A 22,048-nucleotide genomic window follows, 5' to 3' on the forward strand; every position below is an offset into this window, starting at 1 on the left:
AAATGAATCTCAATTTACTTTGAACTTCGGGTCTTTGCAAGTTTTTAAAAATCTGTTGATGTATCAGAATTGGACTAAGTTCCATTTTATAGCAATCTAAAAGAAATGTTCTTATTGCTTTTTAAAATGGCATTTAACACAACTTACTTTCATAGTGTTGCTCCTTTTCTGAACGGGAATCCTAGGCTTTGTTTACATACAAGGTTCATTCCATCATTACCACACATCACTCTCCTATTCACATCACTCTCCTATTCACATCACTCTCCTATTCACATCACTCTCCTATTCACATCACTCTCATATTCACATCACTCTCAATCTACAGCTTAATTTTCAAAAACTGCTGCATTCAACCTGAACTGGGTTAAGTTACATGACAGAATTGAGTCTATGATGTATGAAAGCAGATTTTCACCTGAGATCAGAAATCACTGCAGCCATGTTCAGTGGCTATTAACGTTTGTTTATTATTTGTTCCTTAAAGCACCTTTGGAGGATACCTCTACATCCCTAATACATTTAGAACTTACAGTGTCCTCGAGTGCATTATTATAACTCACATTCTTTCAACATTTAGGTGAAATAGACAGAAGCCTGGATGAGATCATTGTTTAAAGATTGACTACGCAGGGACATTTTATCAAATTTAGGTGAATGCTGGAAAAGACAAGAAGAGCGATGGTGCCGTGAACTTCAACAAAGGCATGTTCATATTCACAGTGAATTTTCTCCTTCACAAGATGAATTTGCAAGACTCATTTTAAACTTTAGTTGCTATTTAAAAGCTCAGTGACCCAGAATTTCTTATGGAAGTGCTTTTCTCCAGTAGCAGAAAAATTGATAGGGGGATGACTTATACCATTAGTTACTGCATTCATTCTTCTGGACAGCTAGAGACCTTTTTCCAGGCGGAAATGGCTAATACGAGTGGGCATAACTTTCAGGTGATTGGAGGACAATATAGGGAAAGGTAACATACACAAAGAGCTAGAGGAACTCACCTGGTCAGGCAGCATCTACGGAAATGAATAAATAGTCGATGTTTAAGACTGAGACCATTCTTCAGCACTGGAAAGGAAGAGGGAAGATGCCAGCATTAAAAGGTGAGGGAGGGGAAGGAGGACGAGCCAGGAGATAATAGGTGAAGCCAGGTGGATGGGAAAGGTAAAGGGCTGGAGAGGAAGGAATTTGATTGGAGAGGAAAGTGGACCATCGTAGAAAGCAAAGGGAAAGGCACCAGGGTGAGGTGATCGGCAGGCGAGGAGAAAAGATAAGAGGCTAAAGTGGGGAATAGACATAGAGGGAAGGGGGAGGGAAAAAACTTCTTTTAAATTGGAAGGAGAAAATCAATATTCATGCCATCAGGTTGAGGAGGCCATGGACTGACATGTCAGAATGGGAATGGGGATAGGAATTAAAATGGTTTGCCACTGGGAAATTCTGCTTTTGGTGGATGGAGCAGAGGTGCTCAACAAAGAGATGTCCCAATTTACATCGGCTCTCACCAATGTAAAGCATCAGGAGCTCCAGGTACAGTAGACTACCCCAACAGATACACAAGTGACGACGATAGGCAACCCTAAGAATTCACAGGTGTGTCAGAGACAAGTCCTTTAGACAGATGGTTGTGGGTGCGTGGATTGCCGTGGTAGTGGTAGCTGCAGATACATTAGGGGCATTTAAGAAACTCTTAGATAGGCACATCGATGATAGAAAAATGAAACATTATGTTGGAGGGAAAGGTGACATTGATCTTAGAATAGGTTGAAAGGCCTGCACAACATCGTGATGTAATGACCTATGTTCTATGAAAGGTTTTGCAGCTTTCAGAACTCGATCCCATTAAATTGACAGTGACCATCACTTTCACTGGGGCTAATGATGCTCAAAAATACTGATCCAGACTTTGTGGTCAGAAGCAAAGAAAAGGTGGTCACTACTGGCAGTGGTGAAACTACCACCAAAAAGGCAAATGACTCCTGAACCACAAGCTCTCTCTTTCCCGACACCCACTGCTGTTGGGTGCCAATTCAACACCAGCCCTGGCAACCAGAAAATGTGACGTCAGCAAGTTAGCTAAGCAGTCAATCACATTAAAGATGAGATTTAAAGGGAAAAAAGTGAATTGTGGTCACTTGTTTAAAAAAATAAAGCAAATTGCTTAATAAAATATAGGAACACATATGTACAGTGAAATAAAAATGTAAAATATAACACTTGTATTTTAACTTTTAAATCCCTTTACATTTTAAAGTACTCAAACGAAGGGATATATTGTGTAAAATAAGACCGTAAGACACAGGAACAGAATCAGGCCATTTGGCCCATCAAATCTACTCTGCTGTTCCATTATGGTTGATTTATTACTCCTCTCAACCCCATTCTCCTTCTTTCTCTCCATAAACCTTGATGCCCTTACTATTCAAGGACCTATCAACCTCTGTTTTAAATATACCAATGATTTGGCTCCCACAGCTGACTCTCAACAATGAATATCACAGATTCACCACCCTCTGCTGAAGGAACTTCTCCTCATCTCTAATAAAAAATCTATTTATTAAGATCAGATAGCTTGGTAAAAATATTCATGGGTTATGTCTTGTATATTTATGTGTAATTCAAACTACAAAACCTTGAATGTGGTGAATATTATAGAGCAGGAATGGATGGAATCCACATCAGTTATATTAACTTCCCTTAAGTACAGTGGAAGAGGCTGCAAGTATTGCAGCTTCTGGATTAGTGCTGAACCATTAACATAAAATTATATATGCTCAGAGAATCATCACTATCAGTTTCTTAGTGTAACAATAGCAAACTCCTATAGATTCTTGATCTATAGGTGGTGGATCTGTGGAATTCATTGCCACCGATGGCTGTGGAGGCCAAGTCATTGGGTGTATTTAAAGTAGAGGCTTATAGGTTATGATTAGTAAGGGTTTCAAAGGTTACGGCAAGAAGGCAGCATTGAGAGGGATAATAAATCAGCCATGATGGAATGGCAGAGCAAACTCAATGAGCCAAATGGCCTATTTCTGCTCCTTTGTCTTATGGCTTTTATAAATGCCATCAGTTCTGGTGAACTTGGAGTAACTTTACCAGTTGCTTTGAGATTTGACTTAAACTTAAAGCCCTTATAAATAGAACTATATTATTGTTGTGTAAGGGTAGCACTGACATATGTAAGACCTGCTCCTTCAACTGTGTGCATGGCTTGTTAGGATTATTTATTTTCCTACAATGCTCAATTCAGAAGCCACTGAAATAATAAGTACCACTTAAAATGATTCTGCTCTCCTACTAATCACCATTGTTTCAGTCAGATGTGTGTAAATTATGAACATCAAAAAACATTTTAAGCTCATCTACCCAGAGAAGAGCCAGCACATCATGCAAGGGTTTGTAATCATTAACCTCATTCACAGCAAATAATTAAAGAAACTCTTCAATGCTTTGAGAACCTACGGCTTGGTTAGATCATTTCATAGTAACACATAAAACAGTGGAGGAACTCATCAGGTCAGGCAGCATCTATGGAGAGAAATAGAGTCAGGCCAAGACCTTTCCAGCATCTGCAGAATCTCTTGTGCTTAAATCATTTTATGTTGTTCTTAATTAAAATAATCAACACATACTTATTTCTTATAATATTAATACAGGAACTCAAAGACCCCCTACACATTAGAAGAAAAAGTCAAAAGGGGGTACATAACTAAAAATAATTGTGGATTAAAGTTTAGTTAAGGCATTACTCTTCAATTTAGTTTAAACCCTCTCAGGGCTCTGATTATGAACTCACTGTTGTTTCAACTCATCTATTGACATCAAGTGCCCGGCCTGTGTTTGCATGTTTTACTTAGGAGACCAGCAAAGTTGGAACAAGTTATTGCAACAGCTGTCCTGGACTAGAGGGAGTAGTTCTGGTCAGAATCAGAGGTTTTCAACCTCTGAAAATTCTGCTGGGTACAATATCTCTCTCATGTCCCTTTTGATATAAATGGCCCCTTCTCCTCGGGTATTGTCCTCTCCCTTTCAAAACCATTATTGTCAAATGTTCTACAAAGTCCTGCACTTCAGCCTTTACAAACTATCTTACATCTCTTCCTCTAAGTTTCTTGAACATAGGACAAACCTCTCCCATTAGGTGTTCAACATGAATTCAATGAAGTGACCAACAATCTGCTGAAGGAACTCAGTGGTTCAAACAGCATCAGATACTGAGATGCTCCAGTTGTTTGTTTGTTGCTCCAGATCCCAGCATCTACAGTCCCATGTCTTTACTGAAGTGGCCTTGATCAAAATCACAAATAACCTTCTCTATGTAATGCTCTGTCCCTCCTTCTTTAACTCTTGGGATTTATCCACCTTTGTGTCCCAAACATCCAACATCTGTACTTTAATATCTACATGGTTCAGACAATCAATATTTCACTCCTTGAACTCACTATCCTCCATGTCCTTCTCTTTAGAGAAAGTTAGTAGTAGTCATTTTGGACCCTGTCCACATGCCATGGCCTCACACATTGATTACCTCTTTGGTCCCTAAGGAAACCCATTCTTTCCCTAGCTACCCTTCTGCTTCTAATGTACTTATAGAGTGACATAGGACTTTCTATAACATTACATGCGAAGAATATTTTATGATCTTTTTGCCCTCTTAATTTCCTTCCTGACTACTCTCCTATACCCTCTAAAAGCTCCAGAGGACGTTATTAATTGCACTTGTTTCTTTCCTTTTCCTTGATCAGACCTTCAATAAACCTTTGACATCTTTTCACCATAACTGAAACATTCTGTCCTTGAACTCTTACCAACTTACTTTTAAAAGATTTTCACTTGTCAACTGTTGTTTTATCTGTAAGCATCAGTTCCTAATTTACTTTTGCCAAGTCTTCTCTTGTGCTATCAGAATCAGCCATCCCTGATTTGGAACCTTAACTTGAAGTCCAACCTTATCCCTTTCCATTTAAAACTGATGAAAGCTGTGCTCACCCTTTACAAAGTATGCTCCAGCCAACGCTTCCTCCACTTGTCTGGCTTCATTTCCTCAGGAAAATCAAGTACAGCCCTTCCCATGTAGGACAATCTACATATTGTTTCAAAAAACAAAAACAAAAAAAAATTACCTCAGATGCACCTAACAAATTCCACCTCATCTAAACCTTTTGCATTAAGGCAATCCAGGTCATTATTGGGAAAGTGAACCCCCCCCCCGCAATAATCCCAATATTGTTTTTACACCTTTCTGTAATTTGCTTACTTGTCTGTTCCCTAACTCTCTCCTGATCATTGCAAGACCTATAACATAACCCCCAAAGTGATTCCTCCCCTAACTAAGATAATCTAATAGTAAACTAGAGCTGGAAAAATAGGGGGGGGGGGGTGGAATCAGAGGATATACAAGTAGGATTAAATGAAATACAATGGGAGAATACTCATTTGCAGAGTTTTGCCAAATGATCCATGCTGTAACTTACAGTTACAGTTCATAAAGTAAATCTTTAATTGAACCTGCCTGAGATCCTAGAATAGGGTGAAAGTGCAGAACGCAAACCTTTAGTGAACTTGGAAACCTTTAGTAATACTTTTGAGTAAGTTCTCCAGTTTCATATAGAAATCACATATCAGCGAAATTCAAGCATCAGTAACATCACACTTCACTTCTCTCCAGCTATCAGCATGCATTGATGCCAGCAGACAACTGCCCAGCAAAAGTGATGCAAAAACTTGTGGACAGAAAAGTTTACGGAAGCATTGCTTATAGATATGCAGTACGGCAAACTATTGGTAGAAACTTTGCAACTCGACTTAAAATTATGAATTTATTTCTAGAATATTAATCATGTGGATTAAAACATAAGTCAACACTCATGTAGCTGCAGAAGGCCTATTTGTTCATGTACTGTTATTGCCAATGTTGCAGAATGCAAAGCTAGTTCAGAACATAAACTGTTGCTGGTCCAGATTGTACTGCTCATTAAATCACATTCAAAGATTTAATCATCCTAAGGGAATAAACACATAACCAATGGACCTGCACTAGCACCCTAATCCAGGATGTGTTCAAAGTAAATTAATTATCAAAGTATGTATGAATTCAGTGGCCACTTTGTTAGATACACTTACTCATTAAAGCAAATATCTAGTTAGTATATCATGTGGCAGCAACTCAATGCATAAAAGCATCCAGACATGGTCAAGAAGTTCAGTTGTTGTTCAGACCAAACATCAGAATGACCTATGTGACTTGAACTGTAGAATGATTGTTGGTGCCAGATTGGGTGGTTTCAGCATCTCAAAAGCTACTGAGATCCTCCGATTTTTATACGCCACAGTCTTATAGAGTTTACAGAGAATGGTGCAAAAAACAAACAAAAAATATTCAGAGAGCGGCAGTTCCATGGGTGAAAATTTCTTGTTAATGAGAGGTCAGAGGAGAATGGCCAGAGTGGTTTAAGATGACAGGAAGCAATAGTAACTCAATAACCATGCATTACCACAGCAGTGTGCAGAAGAGCATACCAGGTTCCACTCCTCTTATCTAATAAAGTGGCTAAAGAGTGTCACCATATACTACATTAAGATCTTTTTCTTGTAGGCATTCAGAGTAAATACAAAGAAATACAATCGAATCAATGGTAAACTACAAAGCATGAAAATCAACCAATGTGCAAAAGACAACAAACTGTGCAAGTAAATAAATAGTTCTGAGAACATGACTAAGTAAGTCCATAGGGCTTTGCCTGTGACGGACTGGGCAGTATCCACTCCTTTTTGTAGGCTTTTCCATTCTTGGGCGTTGGTGTTTCCATACCAAGCTGTGTAGCAACTGGTCATCATATTCTCCACTGTACCGGTATAGAAGTTCGTCAGAGTTTTAGATGACATGCTGAATCTGCACAAACTTCTAAGAAAGTAGAGGAGCCATTGCGTGATCTTTGTAATGACACTTACACACCAGTACCAGGACAGATCTCTAATAATACCCAGGAATTTCAAGTTACTGACCCTTTCCACCTCTGATGCCCTAATAAGGCCTAGCTCATGGACGTCCGGTTTCTGCCACCTATGGTCTAGTCCTACAGAAAGAAAGATGAGAAGCAGAGGTCTTCTGGAATGGAGATGTTGTTGATATTTCATTAGAGTCCTAATTGATCCTTATAACCTTCCTTGAAATTGTACAAAATGATTGGCATTTAGATACAGAAGTTGAACTTTAATTACGTATTTCTTCCCATTCTGCTCTCATGTACACTCAGTAGCCACCTTATTAGGTATATCTGAACATGGGCTTGTTAATGCAAATATCTAATCAGCTAATCACGTGGCAGCAACTCAATGCATAAAAGCACGCAGACATGTTTTAGAAGTTCAGTTGTTGTTCAGACCAAATATCAGAATGGGAAAAAAATGTGATCTAAAAGACTTTGACTGCGGATATGATCATTAGTGCCAGACAGAGTGGTTTCAATATCTCAGAAACTGCTGATATCCTGGGATTCTCATGCACAACTGTCCCTAGAATTTTCAGAGAATGTTGCAAAAAAAACCAACATCCAGTGAGTGGCAGTTCTGTGCGCAAAAACACCTTGTTAATGAGAGAGTCTGAGGAGAAAGGGTAGGCTTGTTCAAGCTGACAGGAGAACGACAGTAACTCAAATAACCATGCATTACAACAATGGTGTGCAGAAGAGCATCTCTGAATGAACAACACATCAAACCTTGAAGTGAATGGGCTACAGCAGCAGAAGACCACAAACACACTCTTGTTACTTAAGATCACTCAAGATTTCCTAAGTTTTCCCCTCACCACTGGTCCAGAGCATGTTAGGTTCATATCAACTAGCATACCGACCTACGTTCAGGTTCTGTGAGATTGTAGGGTGTCACATTTTGCAGAATCTGCTGTTAAAATCTTCTCTGGCGACCTTGATCACAGGACAACTTTAATCAGTCCATGATCCCTTGAGATCAGTGCAGTCTCACTGCAGGATGCATTATAAGCAGCACTCCTCTAATCTCTCAAACTCAAATTTAGTCCACAGTAATAAACAGGATAGTAATAACTTTGCAAACAGCTAAGAAAAAAAAATGGTAATTTTTATAGTGTTACTGGCAAGGGCATTGTCTTTTCATGAAGGTTTTCCAGGTCACTTAGATTTACAGATTTATAGATCTAGTAACATGATGGCCAATTGCAAGAAAATGTTATTGACAGTGCGATGTTTCACATCAAGTCCAGAGGATATCACACAACACAGTTAAGTCAATATTGTAAAAACAGGCTAATTATTCTTTATTATGCCTTAATGTAACCCTGAAGCAGTATTTCTAAGATAACGTCAAATCAAGTATTGGCAAACACTCTTAAATAAGTTAAAGATAGATTCAATATAACACATCTGAAAATTTAGTATCAAATTGAACTGACCAAATATTTGTCAATTCTATTTTTGTGTAGAAATATACTGCAGTATAAAAAGTGGGAAAAAAACCTACACTCAGTGGCCACTTTATTAGGTACACCTGCTCGTTAATGCCATTATCTAATCAGACAATCATTTGCAACTCAAAGCATAAATGCATGTAGACTTGGTCAAGAGGTTCGGTTGTTGTTCAGACCAAACATCAGAATTGGTAAAAAATGTGATGCAAGTGACTTGGACTGTGGAATAATGACTGGTCCCAGATTGAGTGGCTTGAGTATCACAGGAACTGCTGATAACCTGGACTTTTCATGCACAACAGTCTCTAGAGTTTAGAGAACGGTGCAAAAATCAAAAATCATCCAGTGGGCAGCTGTTCTCTGGGTAAAAACATCTTGTTAATGAGAGAGCTTAGAGAAGAATGGCTAGACTGGTTCAGGCTGACAGGAAGACAACTCAGATAGCCACGCGTTGGAAAAGTAATGCCGAACTTTGAAACAGGTAGACTACGGAAGCAGAAGACCATGAACATACAGAAATACACCCAGGAGGTACATAATAAAGTGGCAATTGTGCACATAGTTTGACAAGTTTGTAAGCATTGAATATGGTTTGACAAGCTTGCAAGCATTTTTTTCAAGCATAAAACCTCAATGGCAGCTGAGCTGGTTTGTGATCGCACATTTTCACCTACAATATCCATTAATTTTTTTTCCCTGTGTTAATGCTTATACTGTGATTGCAGGCTTTGGCCACCTTCTGTGAAGTGAGTTCTGAAGTCTTCCTCCCAACACTTACTATGTTGTATACAAATGAATATCATATTGATCAATTGTCCATGAGCAATGCTCCAGGCAAGTTATTAATAATATATTGAACTCTTGCATACAACATGCACTGCCTGTTAACGCAACATTTTCTTTGTTATACTTTCAGGCCATGCTTTTCATTTCATGGCGGTTTATTATACTTACTGATATCCTTCTCCCCTGCATTTTTCATGGAGATATCGCACAGTGAAGATCATGAACTTTGTGCCTCATGAAGGACGGAATAGGCACTTCAATTCAGGGAGCAGCTCTTTGGCCAATGGGTACAGGAGGCAGAGGAGAACCCTGGCAATGACTTTCCTTGTAGCAAAGAGAGATACAGAGATTCTATGTAGTTATTGAATCAGAATTGATTCTTGATGTCACAATTACAGTGTCTCTGAAGTCCATCATTTATTCTCTTCCCAGGAATGAGCTTCTGAATTTGTGTCTCAAGTCCGTCTCTAAGTTTTAGAACTTCATCAGGGATACCATCTGTTCTCTTGGCTTTGTTGCTTCTCAGTTGATGTACAATCTTGCCATTCAGGGATTGTGATAGGGCTGTTCAGGACCATTAGCTGTAGAATGGGGTTAAGAACACTTAGAAACTCTTCAACATCTTCTTCCAGTGGCAGCAGGCTCCCCCTGTCTTTGATAACTTTGCCTCTGTTTGCAGTTATTGGTCTTCACATCACCGAACAGTCAACCATGAGATGATTACCAAGGATCTTATTCACCCACAGGAAAGAACCAATAAAGACCCAGACTAATAATTTTTCTTAAAGATGGCAATTCCAGCAACATGGCCCTGTAGTGAAAGTGGCAAAACAAATTATTACTTAAATTTGCTGGACTGGAACTTGACCCTCAATATTCTGAATCAGAGTTCCAACAGAGAGCCTACACAAAATAAACGGTCAAGCCTACACACCTCAAACATCCAGGACCAATAGCAAGTTGAAAAAATGATCACACTTAAACTCTAAATCTAAATCTTAGCAATGGTCATTTTTAGAAGGAATTTGTCATTAACGTAAACAACTTATTTCACTGTATGTTTTGATGTTTATGTGACAAATAAAGCTAATCTTTAAATCTTATCATCCCAAAATAGCTTTAGCAGTGTTTAAGTTTGGTGTGGTTACCTAAAAAGTTATTAAAATCCAAAGCACACAGGACATTAATAATAACAGAATAGTATTAAATCTGTATTCCCCTCAATTCTACTCATTAAATTACTGATCATTTTCAGATCATTGAGGTCCACTGTTTGCTCTACATTCCTTTGTGATCAAGCAGGACAACAGGACTGAAGATTTACACACACTGCAAAAGCCTTCAATAAACCACACTAATTTCTCTGAAAGAACTTTGGTAAAAGTATTTCATGCTGTTAAAATTCACCAGCCTTACAATAAAGCTTCATCTTTATTTGCATTTGCACCTTTTTTTGTCATGCTTTTTTTTCCTTTTACACCTAGGTTTATTTGTCTCCAATTTCTTTGATTCAGTAGGCTTTAAAAAAAGCTGTAATTTTGGTGCCAACACAATCCAATATATAATTATATCTGGATCCTGATTAGACCACTGAAATTGCCCAGAGTGATCTACAAGATTGTTGATAGCTCCTTAATAATGCTGCTTCAAATGGACTCTAAAATTAAATGATCACTTAAATTTCCATACAAAATTCACAAAGTTGCTGTTGAGAACCACTGCACCATTAATATAATTACTTTCTTTAAAGCTAATGATTTAAATTCTCCACCATCAAAGCATTGATCACCAAATCCATTTTCCTAATAATTAAAATTCAATTTTTTTTTGCAGTTCCAGGCTGAACACAAATGAAAGCAGAAATGCGGAGAATTTATATATTAATGTAAAAGCCTTCCTGACCCCAACAATAAAAGAGGAAGTATTTAGCCAGGAAATCTGCAAGGAATACCACTCTCTTCCCTATGAACTATTAGATTCCCTTGACTCTGGTGATTATTTTTAAGAATATACCCCTTGAAATACTTTTTATGTCAAACATCATTCCAATTAAAGCTCTTAAAACAGTAATTCCAGGCAAATGGCTTCCCCACTTAAAATAAGCTCTTACAAGGAATTTCTTTAGGTTTCTCTGATCACCTTCATGGGAAGATCAGCATTTCAAACCTTCTGCTGACGATATCTGATCAGGAAAACTCCCAAGGAACTTCCAAGGATTACATCCATCTCGGTAGACTTAAAGTAAATAATTTGCATTATACATACAAAATTACCAGGTAAGGATTTTCTTTTTGAAATTTGGGGTCTGTGTGTGGTGTTGTTGCTAATTAACAGCTAATTAAAGGGTATGAACTTGTAGGGACACAAGACCTTCTAGGCAAGCAGATCCATTTATTCTTTCTTCTGCCATTCCAGTAGCTGTATGAGAATAACGAAGTTGTTGACTACTCAAAGTTTTTTTCAATTCGTCAACAACCAACTCAAAAAAATTATACGATAAATGCTAGTATTGGAAAGGTTTAAAAGTTAGGAACACAAAGTCACCTTTTCTCATTCAAGCATGCCACCCAATCTGTGGATGTCTCATACTATTCGCACAATGTGGTCAAAATGTTATTTCCTGGAAAAAAAATCCATTTAAATCAATAGTGATTTAGTCAAAATTCTCCCCAGGGAGTCTTTTCATGGACTGACTTAACTACTCAATCACTGTAATATTGCTTCTGCAAATTAGTTTGAATTTATCCCCCTTCAGGCAGATGTCATGTTCTCTGCTTCTACTGTTCTGTACAAAATGAAATATTTGGCCATCATCTACAGTACATTAACTACTCCCTTTAAAATTCTGAATAAGGCAAACTAGTAACTTCCCAACTTCTTTAATTCCAATGAAATTTCCAGAAAATATGATGGAAGATAACAAATACATTGACACTAACTACATCAGGATAAAATACAGCATTGTGTGAAAGATCACAGTTTAAACCCAAAGACAGCAAAATAGCTCATTTTAGCTACGTCCATCACATTTAAAAAGAGATAATGGACCAAATCTCATTGACTTAGACCTGTCACTCAGTTCATGCTAGCAGTGTCCTGACACCTGCACTAAATACCTAGGTCAAATATAGGGAATGTCTATTATCAGGGACCCCACCACCTACAACATGCTGTCTTCTCACTACTACCATCAGGGAGGTGGTACAGGAGCCTCAGGACTCACACCACCTGGATCAGAAACGATCACTACCCCTCCATCATCAGGCTCTTGAACCAAGGGGATAACTTCACACCCTATCATTAAAATATTACCATGATCAATGAACTCATTTTCCAAACTCTTCATCTCAATCTCCATATCTTTTGCTTAGTTATTATTATTATTTCTTCTTTTTGTATTTGCCCAGTTCATGGTCTTTTGCACACTGGTTGAACACTTTAGTCGGTGCAGTCTTTCATTGATTTTATGGTTATTTTTCAATGGATTTATTGAATATGCCCGCAAGAAAATGAATCTCAGGTGTGTATATGGTGACATACATGCACTTTGATAATAAAATTTACTTTGAACTTTGTATCTTGTTGGCTCAAAATATCCTGGGCATCAGATATGATTGGGTGCAAGGCCTCCAACCACACAGAGGAAACCACATCCTCCAAATATCCTTGAATGTTTTCACCACTGCCACTAACACTTGCTGTTGTAAAAACTAAGAGATTTCTAATAGTTTGTAAATGACTGACATGCAATGGCATTTTTTGTTGAAAATAAGCAATTAAGTGTATCAATTTTAAAAAAACTTAGCTAAAACACAATCAAAACATTAAAAGCTTACACTTCTGTAAAATTAGCTGTTTTGTAACTTTCTTCAACATTTACAGAACTACTATCTTAAGGAACAAAGCGGCGCAATAGCTATAGAATCTCAGCAATATGGACAAGTGCCCAGTGATTCCATGATCAGTGCAGCAGCAGAGCAAAATGACAGATCTGGTATTTAATCCCAAACTCGCTTCCATTTACAGGGTTAAAGGTAACTGCTGATACAGACTTCACAGTTGAATTGCATGCTTAGCTTAGCTGGTAAATGGAAGGAAATAATTATTTTCTCCAAATCATGGCAAAGTTTATCCTCACAGTCAGGTAAAAAGAAGCACATAAAATTTGGAAGTATTTATTAGCAATACATCTGTTTCATTCTATTAAGTTTCAGTGGAACACACTGCAGCTCAAAGAGTCCACTAACTGGCAGAGATCAATGAAAATCAGCAGAACTGTAAAATTAAGAACAAACATGAACTAATACACAATCAGAAGATGAGCACAGTCACATAATTCATATTCCTGTTATAAATTGAGGTTCCGCAATGTTAACAGCCATTATTGCAAATATTCTGTATCAATTGATACACATTTATTAATATCATTTGGCTGAATAAATTGTGGGATAATAAGGACACAAACATCAAACCAGTGTTAATTATATGACTGTACATTTTATTTCTGCCACTAGATAAGTAGACTTGTAGTAATAGCACATTTCACATAGTGTTTACACAGTTTACTTACAAATATGAGCGTGCACAATCACATCTGAGCACTTAATATCATATACCAGTGTTCTTGTTGGATACACAGTAATCAGGCATAAAAATGCCTAAAAGATACAGTGAATTTTTCAAGAAACTCATCTCTTAGGTGAGTTCAGAGTTGTAAAGAACATGCTTTCCTTTACAATTAAGATAAAATTGTACAGAAAAAATATACTTTTACAATATCCAATTATGAAATACAGGGAGCTCAAAAAAAGTTAGGCAGGAGTTACTTTTAGTTTCAGCAAATTAAAAGCTACATTGAATCAGTACCTGTAAACCTACTCCAAATAAGTCAACTGGTTAAATACTATTTCAGCCTATTTTAGAAAATACAAATATAAAATCCAATAATATCCATCTCCATAGCAATGCACCTGGTATTTATGTACATGCTAAACCTAGTAAAAGACAAGTACATACATTTTGTTGAGTTATCCTTAGGAAGGTGAATACTGACCTTTGTCAGGAAAAAAAAATTATATTTAAATGCCCCTTTCTAAGAACATGACAATCCTAAAACAATTAATATGCTAAAATGTACAGCAATACAGTAATCACTAGACTTGGGGAACTATTATCTACATACTGCCATATTCAAAATAGATCTGGCTACTAGAAAATCTCCTACTGACTTAATGTTAAATGTATTAGTATAGACCTAAAAGTACAAGCAATTGCATAATAGCGAGCAGCCATCTAGATTTCAATTTCAACAAAACTGATGAAAACAAAATCAGGAATTGAGAACAAGGTATTCAAATAAGATTGCTACATAAAAAAAACATACTGAGATTTTAGTCCAGTAGAAAAATGCTTGGTGGAAAAGAACAAAAATTGAATCATACTTGAAGTGTATTTTTAGTTTTGCTGCATTGAGTTTTTGAATGGGAAAAAAATATTGTACTTACTATGCTTTACATATTACTAGTGTTAATATCGCCATACTTTGTAATGTGGCCTGGGAACTGTACTCGAGCGTGCTCATCATTGTTAAGTTAAAAGTATGAATACTAAAGTGGCTGATCACTGTCACACACATGCTTGGAAAGCTTTTATTATTCCCAACACTCTGACAGGTGGCAGTTTGAATGAAAAGAACCATTTTCTCCTCACTAGAACCATACCTCCAGACAAAGGACAGCACAGATAGTGACTCTGGAAGGACTTAAGACATTCTGCTCTCCTGGCTGGAACAGTAAGTATATCTCCAAGCATTTTGCAATGGGGGTGGGTGGGGGGGAGGCAAGGATGGAATTAAAAACAAAACAAGTATTACAGTTTATGTTTCATACTTTAAAGGTATAGTACTGATGTAAAAAAAAACACATTTCATAAAATTGCAAGTAAACAAGAACATCTGCAAATTTGTGTGTGTGTGTGGGGGGGCGGGGGCTATTTTTAAGTTTTTGTTTAAAATTAAACACTTCTGCTGCAACCAAAGATAACTATCCACAGTTGTTACATGCAATGCTAAACAGGAATGTCGCTTCCTTACTAAATTGGAAGTTAGAACAGTGTTCGTAAATGTGTCAGTGAAATTGAATGCTTCATTTCCTGCTGCCATAAGGTTCCTCAGGCAAAAGGACTATCTTTCCGAAATGATTAGGGAAACATCTGACTTGCTGCTTATGCTAATATCTAGCACTAGCTATTGTAAACTATCTTCTTCATTGTATCTACAGCTTTGTCCAAATTGCAGCAAATCTAGAAACAGGATTCTTCATGCTGATTGGCTGGTGATCTAATTATTGAATTATATTTTTGAATATATGTATAATTATTTGAGCTTTTAACAAAATCAAGCACTTTCAAATCATTTTAAGGTTATAAATAGCTTACATTGTTGCAATGATCTATTAAGCCTTCTAATGGGTAATAGAATGCACTTTTACTAGGTGCTAATAGAAAAACACCAGATCAAATTTACAGCAGATTAATTCATCATTATCAGATAATTTTAGGAAGCTGTCTGTGCCATTAATAAAGAAAACGATGATTCAGTTACTGGGAAATTTTCTTTTGATGGCAGTGAAATTTCTACCATTCCAGCACCAGTGCGAGGAAGATTTGCATTAACAACATGCCTCTGCAAGTGCTTGATCCAATCTTCTTGGACAGAAAGTGGACCTCGGAAGACCAGATCACAGAACCTGGAGGTAAGTAACAAAAGCACAATTCTGATTAATCTAGCATTCATGTTGATGTTTCTATTGCTGACTTTTTTAAAAATCTAAGACCACAAATTAATATCCAGTAAGATTCAGAGAAAATTGCATGTAACTGAAAATGCTAGCCATTATTTAAAATACTTTACAAAACTAGATATGTTTAATCTAAAGCAATCCTTAAATCTCTATTCAGCATTATTATGGATGTACAAATTATTTTAATCTACAACATAAGCTGAAATGCACTTGCAATGAAGTTCTGCACCTGCAATCAAGTTCCTTACCTGCACTTGAGTACATAAGCATCATCAAGAGATGGAACAAACAGGGAAGACTTCTTTTTGGTCCCAGACCGTGATCGTGACCTCTTTTGCTTGCAGTCAAAAGCTGGAAAAATATAGCTTTAGGAATAGGTTTCATTTTTCTTGCAAACAGCAACTAACTTAAACTTTACATTTAGTCTGATTACAAGATCATCAGAAACACTCGAGGAATCCATTTGTCACCAAATTTGCACAATTACAAAATATTTAGCTGTACCTACAAAATTCTCATTTCTATTATTCATTTCAGCAATATCTTTGTTTCTCTGCTTTGAGAGCAAACACACACTACTTGAGGTAATGGACCACACTTATGGGTTCAGAATTGATTTCTCATGTATTAAGTCTCAGAAAGTGCCAGCTAGATTGGAGTCAGTGCAACAAGTCACTCCACTGGCTTCATAGGATGGAAGAAATGAATGATCTACTTGTTACTATTGGGAAATCTACAGGTCTGGAAGATGTCGGCCTTAATTGTGACAATGCACAACAAGAAACTACCTGCTATGACTTACTTTGTACATTAAGAAATTAGAACAAGGTATACCATCACCACCACTGACCCGTCATTAACCAGAGGTCATACTACAACATGGGTCACCCTGCTTCCAGCAGGGGAGACAAATTGGTAGGTGAAGCCAAACTTATCGTGAAAGCAATACTGATCATGCCACTACAATTGTACAGTGTGTTTCTCTCAATTTAATTACATTACTCCAAGTATATTTTAAAAAATGCAAATCTTAAGACTAGAGAAAGAATCAATTAAAAATTTAAATAAACTTGTTATTCACAATGAAAGAATCATCAGTCTGCACAAGCAGTCTGAACAGATGCAATTATGTCACTGTACTGTTATAGAATAAACCACTAAAATAATTATTGAAGTTAAAACCCCTAATTTAACCATATATCTGAAGGTTCTGTTACCCATATTTGACTGGTTCCCAATACATTTCTGTTTCTAATTATTAGTGTGCTGTTTCATGAGCTATCTCAAAAACAAACTAGTGTTCATTAAATCTCATAACTGAAAACACAATAACTAAACGCAACATATGAATTTGAGCACAACTACCAAAATTTGCAAGGTTTGTATTAGAGTTACAATCATCCATTTTCTTGTTAAATAGATCAATGGAGTCACAGGGTGAAGCTGAAACATTCTTATTTACAGAATCACAGATTTGTGAGAGATCTTAGCCGTAAATTTTTCAGCAAACTATGTGCACTGGCCTGTAAAATGACATCAGGAAAGTTTCATATTTATGTTGGATCATGAACTAAAGTTGGCTCAAGTCCTTTATCCAACACTACCTGTATGCCTGAGTTTAACACAGAGGATTCCTCATATCAGTTACACGGGTCTGCTACAACTTTAACAATTTTGGTGATTCACCACAGTGGGAGGTATTAACCTCACTGCTGGTTAGTAGTCTACCCACTGTTCACCAAGCTTGTATAAAAATATCACAGTTAAGTACTTAAGATGTTAAAAGGCAAGGGCTCAGTAATTTATGCACCTAAAATATTTTACATACGATTTAAAGCCCACGCAAAGAACATTAAAAAAGTAAATAAAGAAAACTTACGAGTGCCAGTCAGATCTCCAGCTTGCTTTCTTCTTGCATAGACTCTGAGATGATTTGCCAGGCTAACTGCACTTGTAAAGGTTGCATGACAATGAACACAAGTTCTTAACTTCACAGGATGTCCTTTTGACAAAAATGGAAAGCCATAATTTAAACTGATGTTTCATTTACAGTCAATTAAAACTTCTGAAAATCTGCAAATACCTACAATAAGGCCATTTTATAGTTTTACTTTCTGCATTTGATCAGTAGTATGTTAATATCTTTATCCAGCACTTAGCTGAATTCTAGCTTTTTACTAAAAGACAACGGTTAATATTTCAACTCCCCTTATGTTCAAGGTAAACATTCACAATGAAATGAAATGACTAAATGTCTTGATATTTAAAACAGAAATTAATGTTATACAATTACCTAATATCTATTCACAATTACTTTTATATTGAACACAACTTGCGATATACAATGTATAAAGTGTATAAAACAAAGGGCTTTATTAATTTGTGTATGACATTGGGTTGCACTGGGAAGACAAGGTACATGCTAGACTGGAAGTCAAGCAGCACTGCACCAAAGTATTGACAAAGTTGTAAATACAGTATTTAATCAAATATTAAGAAAAGCTGCTTGGGGAATGAAGGGACTGTAAATGGCTCTTTTACTTCACATGAAATAGCTGATGAAGGCATGGGAGGTAAGGTGGTAAAATAAAACAGACTGGTGAACAGCTGTTAAATACAACACTTAAATTAGTGCTTTTGTACAGTCATCACTTTGCATGTTCAGTCAATAATGAAAGCTAATGATTTGTAATTCTGATGGCTGCACTCAAACCTCTGCACTGAACAAAGAATGGACCAACATCCATATTAACAAACAGCACACACAACTGTATAGATAAAATGAGGCATCAAAAACATACCCAATTAGTAATCATGAATCCACTATTACATGTTTTTAAAATATAGAAGTAATAATTTAAAAAAATCTAAGCCAGCTGTTTACCCTGTGTTGGTGAGATAATGTAGATTGCTATTTTAGGCATATAGAAAAACTGAGGAAGAAATTGACAGCCTATTTTGATTCAGGGTTTGGGGGAAAAAAAACTGAAAATAGTGTCTTTTTGTAGTTGCTGCCCTTTTAGAATCCACAAATCTAAATAATTTTAGCATCCACAGGACAAGTGTTAAGTTTCACCCAAGATGATCACAAAGTGCAAGATATAATGTGGAGAATGATCACATCACTTGCTGGATGAAGTTTATGATGCTTAAGCTGATTTAACTATTCTCCTTATACTAAATAATGGGTGACCACTTTATCAAAGGGCTAATTATCAGAATTCATCTGAGGGAAATGCTAGTCCAAGTCCGTAAGACTTAAAGGACATGGCGAGCAAGGGAATGCAGCGCTGTGAGTACCGCAATCACTTTATTTGAAAGCTGACAACTTTACTTTACTATTAACATAACACCACTTTCAGCAATGTCCTTGAAGCACTGAAGATGGAGCACATAGTCTTCCCTGTGGATGGAAGGAGAGTATTTTGACTGCAATTGTTTGAGCTAGAAGAATATGTCAAAGCTGAAAGAGTATCACCTGGTATTAATACCATGTTTAATGATTGACCTGGGAAACTGAGTGTCCTATTCAAAGTTTAAATTCCATTCAGTCTTGTTCCACTTTACTATAACCTGAGCAATAAAAATTATTACACGGTAGTCTTCCTACAAAGGACTAGAAAAATAAAGCACATCTTGCTGACATATACCAAATAGTTTAGCCATGATGTGGGCCATAAATGTGGGTCTGATGGATGGTCAATCTTTGCTTTGTAGTTTTTAATCAGGAGAGCTTAAGCACCTGGAACAAGCAGCTAACTTATTTGTCCCTGTTGGATGTAAGGATGCATAGGCAATTAACAAATGTAGCCTGCATAATAATAACCCAATCATAAAATTTCAAGCCCAGTCACTTTCTTAGCCACAGGTGTAATATTCAACAAGTGAAGCAGTTCACACTAAAGCACAATGAGTGATTTCAGTGTTTCGTTCTTACATGCAGGAATAGATGATCTGTACACCACTTGGGCTAAACTGTGGTGCAAGTTTCTGTCCTGCTTTCTGTGCACTCACCTGCTACTCTGCTTGTTCCTCCTCCAGCTATAATAAATCCCAATTACTACATCTATTTGGTAACCCAGTATTTGTCATAGACAGCAGATCAAAATCTCAGTGGTTAACTTCAAAATTTTTTAATCGATTTCCGCAACTAACACAACTTAAAACTCAAATCAGGAAATTCACAACTGGGTGATAACTAAGCTATCTGAATGTGATACTGAAAAGGTCCTGCTTATTCATGATTTTTTAAGTCTAATGTAGAAATGATGAACATAACGATGCAGTTCCTGATTTTGATGCCCGGGACTAAACCTTACATTATGTTAATAAAAATGGCTTTGTCCATTTCAAGGCACATTCAAAAATTACAGGGATATAAATGAAAGATAATGGATGAACAAAACTCTTACCAATTTGCAGGGTCTGAGAGGGCATATTAACCTGTTAAAACTTAACTCTACATCCTGCAATAGCACAGAATGAAACATCAATTATAGTGCCTTGTAAACATATTCAGTTCCCACAACTATTTTCACATTTAGGACTTTTTGAACTAATCTACAAAACATTGGGCATCTTGTCAAATCAAAATGAAAATTCCAAAACCTGTCAGTAATTTACTAAAAAATAAAAACCAAAATAGAGGCTGAAAAAGTATTCATTCCAATCGTAATTACTACGCTAACTTTCCTCAGGTGCAATGTAGTATATTACCTTGCCAACTCAGCCAACCTGTTGATGTGGAAAATTGGAGGATCACCTGCATAAATACCTTTCTCTGTAATGTCCAACAGTATGGTAGATTTTCAACAAACTAAACCAAGATGAAGACAAAAAGAGAATTCAAGGCAAGTCAAAGAGATGTTAATAGAGAAACACAGCTGTGGAAGGATACAAGACCATCTCAAAGGCACTGAACATACCCTCAGAGCTCAATGTAGCCCATCATGAAAAAGCGGAAAAATATGAAACCACAGCCACACTGCCTAGGCCAGGCTGTCCCTCTACTTAGTCATCAGAGAAGAATGGCACTGTGATGCCAACAGTCACTCAGTGAGCTGCAGAAGTTAGTGGCTGCAACTGGAGATGATGTTCACAGCTCAACAATCTCTGAGGCCTTACACAAAAAATACACAGTATTTACGAAAGAGTGGCAAGGAAGCAGCTCTGGCTTTTAAAAAAAAGCATATCCTTGCCTACAGAGACTTTGCAAAGCGTCACTTAGAAGAAACTGTAAAGATGGAGTCATAGAGAAGTACAGCACAGAAACAGGCCCTTCAGTCCATCTAGTCCATGCCAAAATCCTTTAAACTGCCCATTTCCAATTACCTGCATGAGGAGCACAGCCCTCCATACCCCTACTATCCATGTACCGATCCAAACCTCTTAAATGTTGAAATCGAGCTCACACGCACCACTTGTACAGGCAGCTCATTCCACATTCTCACAACGCTGAGTGAAGAAGTTTCCCCTCATGTCCCCTTAAACTTTTCACCTTTTACCGTTAACCCACGACTTCTGGTTGTACTGCCACCCAATCTCAGTGGAAAAAGCCTGCTTGCCTTTACCCTATCTATACTCCTCATAATTTTGTATACCTCTATCAAATCTCCTCTCAAATCTTCTATGTTTCAAAGAATACAGTCCTAACCTATTCAATCTTTCCTTATAACTTATGTCCTCCAGACCCAACAACATCCTTGTAAATTTTCTCTGTATTCTTTCAGCCTTGTTCACATATTTCCTGTAGGTAGGTGATCAAAACTGCACACGATACTGCAAATTAGGACTCAACAATGACTTCTACAACTTCAACATAACATCCCATCTCCTGTACTCAATACATTGATTTATGAAGGCCAATGTGCCAAAAACTTTCTTTATGACCCAATCTTCCTGTGACGTCACTTTCAATGAATTATGGATCTGTGTTCCCAGATCCCTTTGTTCTGCCACACTCCTCAGTGTCCTACCGTACACTATGTAAGACCTACCTTGGTTGGTCCCACCA

The 22,048-nt window shown here is 37.1% G+C and overlaps 1 protein-coding gene across 5 annotated transcripts in view; it reads right to left on the reverse strand.

Annotated features, from left to right (window-relative positions):
• Nucleotides 1-13,712: 13,712 nt before the first annotated feature.
• The window catches only part of LOC140205770 (zinc finger protein 644-like), a 132,642-nt gene continuing 124,306 nt past the window's right edge, over nt 13,713-22,048 (reverse strand). For 4 of the 5 annotated variants that reach the window (XM_072273411.1, XM_072273410.1, XM_072273412.1 and 1 more), the window contains 3 exons: nt 17,915-18,037; nt 16,284-16,386; nt 13,713-15,981 (listed from right to left, as the gene is read on the reverse strand). In XM_072273411.1, the coding sequence (XP_072129512.1) occupies nt 15,789-15,981; nt 16,284-16,386; nt 17,915-18,037 (419 nt within the window). In that variant the 3' untranslated portion in view covers nt 13,713-15,788. Of the gene's footprint in view, nt 15,982-16,283; nt 16,387-17,914; nt 18,038-20,772; nt 20,852-22,048 lie in introns of those variants that run through there. The other variant, XM_072273414.1, reaches the window with a different exon arrangement.

This window comes from Mobula birostris, chromosome 12, assembly GCF_030028105.1.
Source record: "Mobula birostris isolate sMobBir1 chromosome 12, sMobBir1.hap1, whole genome shotgun sequence".
Classification (NCBI taxonomy): domain Eukaryota; kingdom Metazoa; phylum Chordata; class Chondrichthyes; order Myliobatiformes; family Myliobatidae; genus Mobula; species Mobula birostris.